Genomic DNA, 12,018 nt, shown 5'->3' with positions numbered 1-12,018 from the left:
GGGGGGGGGGGGCGGGGAGCCGCCCAGAAGGGGCTGGGCTGCGGCACTCCCCTCCTCATGGCCCGCTGCGAAGGGCTGTTCATTCACTGCAAAGACATGCTCAGCCCTGGAGGGTCCGAGAGACCATGACCCCCATTGTTTTCAGAAAAATATTGCTCAAGGTGTACCCGACAGCCCCAAGAATGCCAAAATTTGAAATCCATCCTCACACCCGTGAAGTCTCGACAGGAAGCAGTGAGAACGGAACCCGTAAGAAAATGTGCGGATGTGAGGGTACAGCCACCGTGGGGGAGGGGGACCAACTCCCAGTTCCTAGTAAGTTTCGGGAACTCCAGAAGCAAACACGGAGTGCGGTGCTTTAAGTCTTATATCGAAAGCAGTTAGAACAATGGAAAAAAGGCAAACTGGAGATGGAGAAAAGACGGGCAAAGAGATTCCTGCTTGTCCACTTTAGAGCCTCAGGCATTTTTGTTTCTATTTTGACTTGAGAAATAGGTGGATACATTTAAGTTTAAGAATCTTTACTTTCAGTTAAGCCAGAAGTAGAGGTAAAACACGATGTCCATCATCCAACAGCAGCAGGGAGAAGCAAGGCATCATGGAAGCGATCGGGAGGACCCACCTCAGGAGCCTCAGAGGCACGGCCACCCCTCCTGTCCAGCCCCGGAGGGTCCATCCCCTGCCCACTGCAAGGGCGCGCGGCTCCTGTCCCAGTACCCCCTCCCCGGGGCCAGCTGTGCCTTTCCCGGAAGCTCCCGGGGTGGGGATGTCTGGGAGTGCCGGTGCAGCCAGCCAGTGTGTCAGCAACAGGCCCGCTCTGTAAGTGCACGCAGGTGTCTGCTAGCCTGACCAAGGTGCTGCTCAGACCAGCTCCAGGCCACCCACAACTGTCAAATCCGCAGCAGACCCTCGGGCTCCAGAAGCCCACATCCTGGCCCTGCTTCACCCTCCAGGGCCCAGACGGCTTCTACCTGATGGGGGACAAGGCAGAGCCACCTCCTCTTCTGCTGGAGACCAGGAACTCTCCAGGGCCAGACAGGGTCCCCACGGCCAGTGGACTAGGGCGGGCGCATCCCCTCGGGGGCCTCAGGTTCTGTCAAAACACCTCCCCAAGGACCCTGCTGCTCTTCCCAAAACTCTCAGCCAGGCCCGGGGCCAGAGCATCTGAGATGCCAGGAACCTCAGTCACCCTGGTCCCAAGCCCCCACTCCCAAAAGTTGCCAGCTGAGCAGCGTCATGACAAGTGACCTGCAGCCTCGCTTCCCGGGCCCAGGCTGCCCGCCACACCTGGCATCTTGACCCAGGCCCAGATCCGTGGCCTCTGGACACCCCGTTGCCCCGCTTTTTGGGAGACTGAACCATCCACTGGTGGTGACAGCCATGGATGTGAGGAGCTGGGGGCTCACCTTCCCCTGGAGGGTGGAGGGCAAACTACCACATGGGCCGGACCAGGAAACTTTTTACTAAGCTCAGGGGAGGGGCGGGGCGTGCTTACACCTCGGGCACCCCAATCCCGGACAGGACACGGAGGACAGGGTGTGGAAGGCGGGGAGCCCCGAGAGGAGGCGGGGCCACAGCCAAGCAGACCCCTGATGGCTTGTCACCGAGCCCCAGGGTCCCAGTTCCCCTCCCAGCTCCTCCACCTGCTGCCGAGGGGGCAGGACCGTGCCCTCGGGGCCTCCTGAGTTGGGAAGGCAGCCCCCTCCTCTGGGGTGCAAGGGGCCCTGGGGGCACCCGGGGACGGGGTTGCAGACAGCTGCCCGCTCTGGTCTCCACCCACACCTGCATGCTCCCACACACCTGCGCATGGGCACGCTCACCTGCACACTCACACCCACATTCACACATGCTCACACCTCACCATGCAGGCCCATGTGCACACTCACACACACGCACACCCTCACATGCCTCACATGCACACAGACACCCACAGTGGCACCTGGCCCCCGCTCCCCTGCGAAATGGCACCTCCACATCTGGAGTCCATGGCTCCGCCCCCCAAGCACAGGCCCAGCCCACACGGGCCCCCCCCCACCCCGGCCTACCCAGGCAAGTCCCCAGGACGCCCACAAAGCCACCACCTGACCCCAGGCCCAGCCCTCCGTCCCTGTGCTTCTTGCGCTGAGACTAGTCTGGACCCAGGGGCTCTGGAGCCGCAGCAGAGTGGACTCAGCCCTGGGTGGGGACCACCTGGGGCAGAGGGCAGCTCCATCCCACACTCGGCTCTGTCTCGCAGGTGGTGGGATTCTTGTCCACACGCGGCTCAGGAGCAAGTGACAAGAATGACATGTGACCATCGCGGGCTGGTGGGGTCACGCTGGGGACGCGGGCTGCTGCCACGGAACCTTGCAGGAAATCACGCAGACGGCATCCAGCCGAGGCCCGGGGAGTGGGGGGACCACAGCCAGCCCACTGGCCGGAGGGTGTCCCTCCAGGCTGACAGGGGGACAGGCCCGTTGCCCCCGCATGGCATCTGGGGGAGGCCCTCCCACCCCTGTCAGCTGCCACGCCGCTCAGGCTGGGAACGGGGCGCCTGGTGAGGGGGTCGCTCGGTACACGCAGTGCCGAGGGGAGGCATGCAAGTCGCAGGGGGCCGGGAAGAGCCCCGGCCGCGGCCCCAGGGCAGGCCATGTGCCCTGGACGGGGCGTCCGGGGCCAGGCTTAGATGACGGCGCTCTTCTCGCCCTGGAAGGAGGCATGGGGGGCCGGCCTGGCCAGCAGCAGCTCCTTCTCGTGGACCAGCTTGTCCAGCAGGTCCTCCTGGCGGTAGTTGTGGTAGACTTTCAGGAAGGCCAGGATGGTGATGGCCAGCCAGGCCAGCCACGAGGCCCAGAGGCCGAACTGTGGGGGGCAGAGGGCGGGGTGAGGGGGCCAGTCAGACCCAGTGGCCACCACCCGCCCCCCGGGAAAAGGACAGACCCGCTGGGGAAGGAAGGAGGTGCTGTAGGGACAGGACAGGACTGGGACGTCACCCCCGGCATCTGGCGGCCCTCCCAGCCCCCAGGCTGTGCAAATGCTTTGGGAACTGCCCACGCTGGCACCCTGACAGGGCCCGCGAGGAGCTGGGGCCGCTCGGCTCCAAGGGAGCTCGTTTCATCCGTAATGGAGCCTCTTCCAATCGCCGGAACAAATTGACCTTTATCTGCTGTTTCCAAACAGTTGAAGGGGAAACAGTTTAATCAGAACCAGCCTCGAGTTGCAATTAAACTGACTCAATTGAGGGTGTTTGTCATCAGACTTAGCCTGTACCTTCCTTGAGCTGATCGGCATAAATTCCATAAATTCAGGCTGGAGCACTTCCCACTAAATTTGTGCGAAGGTGTCTCTGGCAGGCTCAGCTCATCTCAGCTGGACCCACACGACGTCCAGCACCCTCCACGGGGCTCCTCACCATAGAAAGAGTCCTCAGACCAGCCACTGGCCAATGCGGGTCCAGAGGTGGACCTGCAGGCTGGTGAGCCCTGCCCCGTGCTGAAAGGACCCACCCCCTGCCCGGGGGGCCCCTTCATCCCTGCCATCAGGGTCATCGTCAGGGTCAGATGCAGATCTCTGACCACATGTCCCGACATGCCTGTGTTCCAGCAGACAGGGTCCCCAGAGTTGCCCCGTGGTCTCCTGGAGGGTAGGGGACGAAGCTGATACAAGGGCAGGGTCTCCCCGACAGTGGCTGGGGGGCTCCTCCAAATGCAGGGGCGGATCCCCTCCCGGGACACCCTTCCTCAGACACTGCCTCGGCATCCCTCTCTGGGGACCCACTGTGAGCCCTCAAGCGTCTATCTGAGGACCCACTTGGTGCCAGGACCAGAATCCAGATTCCTGGCCCCGGCACTGCAGACCCAGGATGACGCCCGGCTTCCTTCCCAGCACCACCCGGCACAGGGCCACCCCCTCACTCCCCAGGCCTCCCCACTTCTGCAGTTAGCTCAAAAGGTAGCTGTTCCCTTCTCCTAGGACGCCCCACAGCCCACCCCTCCCCACCCCCTGCAAACATCCTCTCAGTCTCCAAGATCCAGCCGTCCACTGGGAAGCCTTCCCGACTGCTCCCCCAGCCCAGTGCTCACCCAGGTCCATCTCGTCTGCCTGGCACCGTCCTTAGCTATGAGTGTGTTTCCTGCCCCGGCTGGGGTGAGGGGATGGGCTGTGCACTCGGTGAATGTTCAGCAGTGAATGGCCCCCTGCCCAACAATGCATGCCTCCCTTCTGCCTGGGCAGCTCCACCCACCTGGGCCATCGCGAACTGATCATAGAAGGCGGAGTTGTCCACGTTCAGTTCCAAATCGATGTCCTGGAGCTCTTCGCAGCTAAAATGGCAAGACGCAGGGTGGATGGGGACTGCTGGGGGACCAAGCATGGCGGGGAGCAGAGCATCACCCCCGAACGGCGAGGGGCTGCCCCCAAGGTGGGGCAGACAGGTGGGATGGGGCCCCACCTGTGGGGCAGGGAACCTGCAGACCCGGCCCCAGCTGGCGCTGGTCAGTGGGGGCCACCAGCGCTGCCCGTCACTCTCCTGGAGACTCCAGCCTTGGCCCCCGCAGCTCCACAGCACTGCAGAGGCAGGGGCCTCAGAAGCAGGGGCGCAGAGCTGCTGCTTCTAGCCCCTTGGTCCCCAGACTGAGCTACGCAGTAGCCCGGCTGAAGCGCCATGGACATCCATGGGGGCAGCCGCACCACCTGGCCCGCTCACTCTCCATCTCCTGCGGCTGGCGGCACGGGCCAGCGTGGCCAGCGGGGAGAGCAGGGCAACTATAAGGTGCTGGTGACCTGCACGAGCTCCTTGTCTGTAGACAGGCTGGGCCAGGCCAGCCTCAGAAGCCTGCAGGGAAGGAGGCCTGGGCTCAGGGGCCCGTAGCATCCCGAGATGTCAGCACACGTTAACGGGAGCGTGAGGCCTGGAAGAGGGAGGCCCAGAGGTCCAGGCAGGCCCTGGAAGGGCCCGGAGGATGGGGTTTAAGGGCTGGAAATGGAGTTTGTGAGGGTAAAGAAACTCTTTCTAGAGAAGCCCAAGGCCATACCCAGGGGCCTCCCCATGCTCCGAGGGCTCTGGGGGCTCGAGGGGGGGCGGGGTGAGGAAGCAGGTCGTCAGGCAGGGCACAGCTCAGCATGGGCAAGACCCCAGCCCACAGGGGGCTGCCCTGGTGTGGACCCGCAAAAGAGCCACCCACCCAGGGTGCTGTTGTGTGCCCCAAGCGGCTACAGAGGCACCCCGGGGACCCCCAAGGTAAAGGTGCAGATAAGCAGGTAGATGCGCCCTGCCCCCCGCCCACTTCGGATCTTTTGTCCATTCTATACTTTAAGGTTCCAGATCCGATATTTCTTAAAGAAACAATCTGGAGTCGCTGGAAGAGGAAACCCCAGGGTCCCTGCCTTTCCAGGGGAATGGCCTGGGGCACTGGATGATGCCCCTTAGGGCTGGGCAGTGGGCAGCCCTTTACTGGGGGTCAGGCAGTCACCATGCTCCACCTTGGGCCGCCCCCAAGCCAGAGATGGCCCCTGGCTCAGCGCCCAGAGCATCCGTCCCAGCCCCAAAGGCCTCTGTCCCCGATGCCCTCCGACCAGAAACTTCCACTCCCGCCCCTCACCGTCCCCACCCCCTCCATGCTTACATTCCACACCCTCCTTATTACCACACCTGGGCCCAGGCCTCTGCCCCCAACGGCAGCACAGGGCCGGCTCTCCAGGGCCTTCCGGGACCTGGAGCCCACCCTGGGGGGTCCCGTCACCCAACCGCGTGCCAGCAATGACGGGGAAGCCGGAACCTCCGACCTCCTGGGCCTCCAACACCCCCATACCCTGATCCACCCCCAGGGTTTGTGGGGCCCCTGCTCTCGTGTGAAGCTGCTGTGGGCTCCCTGAACTGGGGAGCGGGTACGGGCCCCAGGGCAGGGGTGGCCAGGTGTGCACAGGTGGGGGAACAGGCGGGATGAGCAGAGCTGCGGGCCCAGGGTGGGGTTCGTGCAGGAAGCCGTCATCCTAGGAGCAGCGGGCAGGGCCCAGGGCGCACCTGTGGGGCATGGCGCCCTTCTCAGTGACAGCATCACACCACATGCTGAAGCCCACGCTCACGATGGTGCTGGCGATGAAGACCAGGCAGACCACAACGGCGCTGACCAGCAGGTTCAGGAGGGCATGGAGGAAGGAGCTGCAGCAAGGGTGGGAGGGGCGGTCACCACGCCACCCCCGTCTCCACAGCACCCCTGCGGGCCAGGCAGCAGCAGGAAGGCAGCCCCCCGACCCGTGGGTTCCCAGCTGGGGTCTGGGCCCCAGATGACGGGGTAGGGCCAAGTGGGGCCACCAGAGGTCGCTAACCCTCCGGCAGCGTTCCTCACCCCACAGGCCCACGCGCCGGCCAGAGCTGCCCAGCCCGTCCTCCCAAAGCCCGGGAGTGGGGACCATCTTATAGCAGAGTCACGGCCACCATTCAAATCCAAGGCCGCCTGGTTCCAAAGCATCAGAACCAGCACCCATGCTGAAAAGGTCAGACAGCCTTTCAAGGTGGATCACCCTCACGGGCACCCACCAAGGCCATTTACCCACACAGTCATCAATGCGGCTGGCCTGCACCTGCACGGGGGTCTGTGACCCTGCTCTGATTTCCCCACTGAAACCTGAAAGGCCAAGGAGTGACCAGAGCGGGCACCTGGGGGGCCCAGGAGGCAGGGCCGAGAGGGCAGAGCTCGCTCAGGGCCAGGCTGCAATGCCCCATGGGGCCAGGGCCTCTCCAGGGTCCATGGGAGCATGGCCCCCACTGGGGTGCTTTCAGAGGGCGCCGACGTTTGCCCTCCAATGGCACGGCGGGTGGGGGGAGGGACGTGGTGGGAACACCCGCCCACCAGACTCTCCTGCCGGCCCACAAGCATCCACCGTCCCACCATCTCCAAAACACCCCCTGGAGATCCAGAGTCCTGCAGGAGAGCAGTCGGCCGAGCTGATGCCGCAGGGGACAGGGGGCGCAGGGCTGCTCCACGGCAGGGGTGGGGTGGGCAGAGGGAACGCCCCCACGTGGGACAGCAGCCTAGACCTACATCTAACTTGCTGCAGGTCTGATGTGGACATCAGTGCTTGCAGTACATTGAATCTGAGGGAAACAATTGACCAAATCTGGCTTCACGGGGAACATTCACTAAACAAAGTGTCAGCTGGGGTTTCAGCCAAGAAAACGTCAAAGTTATTGTCACCGGACGCGGTGACTCGGCCGAGGCCGAGCAGCGACGGACGCACCGCTCCTGCGTCTGTTGTTTCTTTCTCCTGTTTATCCACCCGCCCGACGCTTTCTGGGCCTCCACCCACCCTGTGCTGGGCCCCGAAGACAGCGCAGCATGGATGCCACAGTCCTGGCCCAGGAGCTGCCTCAAAAAAATGGGCGGATGGTAAACCGAGGTCACCAGTGCCCGACTCACAGCACGAATGACCCGGCTGCTTTGTCACAGCCAGGACTGTCCGCATCCCCAGGGAAAGATCCCACAGGGCTGCTGTCAACAGGCCCAATCCAGGGCTGCCCTGCTGAGTACCAAGGCTGGGAGGGCTTGAGCCACCCCGACAAGAGCGTCAGAGGAGGGGCAAGCACGTTCCTAAAACCCCAACAATCACACCTGAAAGGGCAGGGACAGCGGGTCTGGCCCCATGTTTGCACTCACACTCCCGCATACACGTGGGGCCTCCACACCCAGGATCCAGGCCAAGGGGATGAAGGTGAGAGCCGTGCACAGGAAGCTCCACGCCTGCCACAGCCCCCCATCCCCAATTCTCCAAAGGCTGGTCCAGGCAGCGCAAGCTCGCCTGCACTCACCGGGCATCCATGGTCCTTGCCCAGCTCAGCGTCAAGGTTGTGTGTTTACTGTGCTTGAGTCTCAAGCTGCCCACGCCCTGCTGTGTCTCACCCTTTGTGGCACCATAATCCCTGCCTGAACTGGACCATCGTGGGCAGCTGCTCTTCAGATCACGTCCCGTCCATCCTCCGCCTGGGGGGCCGAACGGAGGGGGCCGCCCTCTCCCTGGCTCCTGGTTGCATCCAGCCAATGGGGTCCCAGGGGGTATGTGACAGTGCAGGTGGGGGGTGTTCATGCCCAGGTCCCTCCTAGGGGCAGCCTCAGGCTGGCGGTGTCCCTCCACCAAAGGTTGTCCCCCTGAGCGGCCTCATCCACGTAACCCCGCCCAGCCCTCGGCCGGGCATGGTGACAGGGTCCCACACCTGGCCCACACCTCGGTCCTCACGTTTTCCTCACTTGGGCGGTCATCAATCTCCACCTGGGACCCTGATGGACACAGTTCTGAACTGCAAAATCCATCTGGCCCTGAGAGCTCGAATTAGGGGTCAGGGGCCTATAGTTATGAAGAGAGGTACGTTATGGCCCACCCCCTCCGAAGCTGTCACCGAGCAGAGGCGGTGTCAAGCCTGGTCTGCCCTTTGCCAGCTGTGTGACCTTCACTCTGCAAGGCACTCTGGGGGCCTCGATTTCTGCTCTGTAACATCGGGTTACGGTGGGAACTGAGGGAGCTTATGTGGGTGAAGGGCACGTAGCTGCGGGGTGACTCATGAGCTCTCATCCCCCCAGGACAGACCTCAGCCCATCATCCAGGCCGGGTCGGGCTCACTGCCCTCTGACCCCCGAGCCAGGGGCACACCTGGAGCCCTCGGGCTGGGGACTGTGTTGCCACAGGAGATGGGGTGCGGGAAGCGGGGATGGAGAAGCTGCTGAGTCACCCTTGGGAACCAGATTTGGAGACGGCCAGCTGTGCCCCCCGTGGAGCAGCATGGGGCTGGGGGGGGTGGGCTGGGGGGTTGGGGAAGGCCCAGTCCACTGGAGGCCCCCTTTTCAGGAGCTGGTGCTCCGAGGAAAGCAGAGGTTACGCAGAGCCTACGCCCCTGGCATCTCCATCTTGGATGGACACTCGGCTCCAGCCAAGGAGAACATGGTGGTCCCAGGGAGGCCAGGGACGAGCTGCCACAGGCAGAGCAAAGGAGCAGGCCGCTCTTGGCACAGAAGTCCAACCCCCTGGGACGGCCGGTTCCCTAGGTGCCCTCCGCCTGCTGACAGCCCTCTGCCATCCCCCCAGGAAGCCTGTCCGCAGTGGGGCTTGTGGGGGAGGGACGGCCAGGGTGCAGAGGGCAGGCCAGGGGGCCACCAGCCGGCATCAAACCCTGCTCCTTCTCTCTGGGGGGACCCCAAGCCCATCCTGCACCGAATTCTAGAGGCCCAGGAGGGCCCCTCACCCCGCGTGCACAGCAGTGCCCTCGTGGGACCCCTGGCACAGCGGGCCTGAGACACAGCCGACCCGTCGGAGAGCTGCCCCTTCCCACCTCTGAGGGCGATTTACAGCACAGTCTCTGAGAGCCAGAAACCACCGACACTCCAGCCGCATCCCTATTAAATGGGCACAGTTTTGGGATCTCCATCCCACAAGACAGGGAAGGGCCCGTGCTGGGGTCCTGCCCGCCAGCAGCCTCCTCTTACCCTTCCCATCGGCTTCTGGTCATTTCCTTGGCATCTGCTCTGGCTTTACAGATTTCTGAAGAATCGGGTGTGTGAGAGCCTCACTTGGCCCCGGCCACCCAGCGTTCACAACACGACTCCCACCCCCTCCTCCCAACGACAGGCCGGGGCAGCGGTCAGGAATGGGAGCCCAGCACTCACAGGGTTAACTGCATCTTTCTCCCGCTGCCTTTCAGGGTGCCCTGCCTGGATGTGCCATCTCCATGGTGACAGCTATCCTGGGAAGCCCTGGGAGCGATTTTCAGGCTGAGGGACACGTGTGGGCAGGCAGATGGGCTGTTTTAACCCAGCGCTCCCCAGCCGTCAATCACAAACCACTGCCACCTGGACCGGCAAAGCTGCCCGGCCCCCATGCCCAAGACTCACCCTCAGCTGAGCCAGGGGCCTGAAACAGCAATGCCCCCAGGAAGCCACAGGTGCCACTGATCCACTCACTCCTACCCCCAGCCAGCAACCAGGATGACACCCCCTGTACAAAAAGCTGCCCCAACCCCTTACCCTTCACACCCCTGAGCACAAGCCATCAGGGGTCCCCAATTTGCACAGAGACACACTGCACGAGGAGGGAGCTGGCACCATGGACACCGCGTCTGACCACAAGCTCGAGACCCAGCCATGAGCCCCTCACACAGATCAAAGTGTAGGGTTCCACCCTGGGTCTCGGTCTGAAGTTGGACTCTTAGGAGAATTAGGGTGCACACCAAACCCTAAGCAGGCAGGGCCCTCTAAAAACCCAAGTCTAGGGCTTCCCTGGTGGCGCAGTGGTTGAGAGTCCGCCTGCCGATGCAGGGAACGCGGGTTCGTGCCCCGGTCCGGGAGGATCCCACATGCCGCAGAGCGGCTGGGCCCGTGAGCCATGGCCGCTGAGCCTGCGCATCCGGAGCCTGTGCTCTGCAACGGGAGAGGCCGCAACAGTGAGAGGCCCACGTACCGCAAAAAAAAAACAAAAAAAAACAAGTCTAAGGAGGACAGTGGTGTCCTTCATGGGCCGGATGTCCAGTGGCCAGCCACACCCCTGAGAGCCATCGTCCATCACACTGCTCTCTACCTGCCCTTCCCGGCCTCCTGGCCGTCCCGAGTCCCTTTACCCACCCAGCACCTGCTCGCCTGGTCTATGCAGCTTGACCAACAATTGTGCCGGAATTGGCTGCCCTCAGCTGACCGTCCTGCCCGTGGCTGGATGAGGCAGACCCAGCCTTCCCACAGGTCCAGACCTGGCTGACACAGCGAGCCCAGAGGGCTGAACCCTGGGTCTGACTGTGAATCTGCAAAGGCATCAGGACCCGTGAGTGGCTGTGAAGCAACAAACCTCAGGGGGCAGGAATCTTGCTGTCATTCACTCAACAATCATTAATTTGGTGACTCCTGGGCACCATGCCCCGTGCTCAGCCCTGAGCACACAGAGGTGAACAAGGTATGTGTGCGCCTTGCGTTCAGCCAGCCCAGGGTCCCCTCAGGTGCATAGCGATGGCCTGGACATCCACAAGAGCTTTGACCTGCTCCTACAACCCGAACTAAGAAGAAAGGATGACACTTGTGACAGATGTCATCACAGCTGACCAACTGCCAACTGGCTTGCGTGGTGGACAGGGTGGGAGCAGGCAGCGGGACAACCCTGTGGCCTTGGGCTGGAATTCCTGATGGCTGAGAAGGACGTTCTGCAACAGATGTCCCTGGAGCAGAGAAGCCTGGCCCAGCTTTGGCTGCCATGGTCAAGGCCATTGGTGGCAGGACAGATGAGCCCCTAGGACTGATGCAAAGGGACAGAGGACCCTAAGTGTTCCTCCAACCAGGCCACCTCCATGGGAGCACAGGTCCCCTCTGTCCTCAGGGGACAGGCACAGTGAAAGAGCACGGGGAGGCGTGTACACTCCCAAGCCTCAGTTTTCTGTCTTTAAGATGGGGATGGGGATGGTTTCACAGAGCTGATGGACACCTTCTATGAGATGACAAAGGACAGAAGCTGTCCCTAGGTTCCTAGGTTTGCTGCCCAACTTGTGTGAAACGGGCGGTCCTGCATGACCAGGATTCCTTCCTTGCAGGCTCTGGGCTCTTAGCTCCCAGCCTCTGGTGGTGCCTCTGAAACCTCCCACCACTCAGAGCCACGGGGGGCTGGGCCCCACCTAGAGAGCTGCTTACATGTCCTCGCCAGGTAGACCCTGAATGCCTTGAGGTCACCTGTCTTGTAGGGACAAGCTGGAACCATGGGCGTGAGCTGATGACCAAGCCGTGGCCCCCACCTGGCCTGTGCCCACTGCCCTCAGCTTCCCAGACTGAAGGGACCTCAACCTACCCCACCTGCTGACCACCCATCCTCTGCCTCAGACCCTTTCTCGTAATCAGAGATGCTTCTCCAGCCCCAACCTGCACTGGAGACTCCGACCGGGCACCACGTGGGCTTGGCACCGCAGGTGCAGATGTGTCTCAAAGCCTCCTCGGGACACCAGCCATCGTGCGAGTGGAGGGAAGGAGAAGCAGGGCAGGCGCCCCCCCCCCCCCCCGGCCGGGCCCGCGCGCACCCCCGGAG

General features: G+C 62.9%; 1 protein-coding gene across 1 annotated transcript in view; it reads right to left on the bottom strand.

The window, feature by feature from the left end:
- Positions 1-2,661: 2,661 nt before the first annotated feature.
- Positions 2,662-12,018, bottom strand: part of TMEM179 (transmembrane protein 179) — an 11,347-nt gene continuing 1,990 nt past the window's right edge. The window contains exons 2-4 of the mRNA XM_007455585.1: positions 6,002-6,139; positions 4,223-4,301; positions 2,662-2,841 (exon numbers count right to left, since the gene is read on the bottom strand). Coding sequence (XP_007455647.1) covers positions 2,662-2,841; positions 4,223-4,301; positions 6,002-6,139 — 397 coding nt within the window. The remainder of the gene's footprint in view (positions 2,842-4,222; positions 4,302-6,001; positions 6,140-12,018) is intronic.

The sequence above is a fragment of the Lipotes vexillifer genome, unplaced genomic scaffold (genome assembly GCF_000442215.2).
Source record: "Lipotes vexillifer unplaced genomic scaffold, Lipotes_vexillifer_v1.1 scaffold584, whole genome shotgun sequence".
Taxonomy (NCBI): Eukaryota; Metazoa; Chordata; class Mammalia; order Artiodactyla; family Lipotidae; genus Lipotes; species Lipotes vexillifer.
The sequence above is the reverse complement of the archived record's forward strand: the minus strand, read 5'-3'. Positions and strand labels throughout refer to the sequence as shown.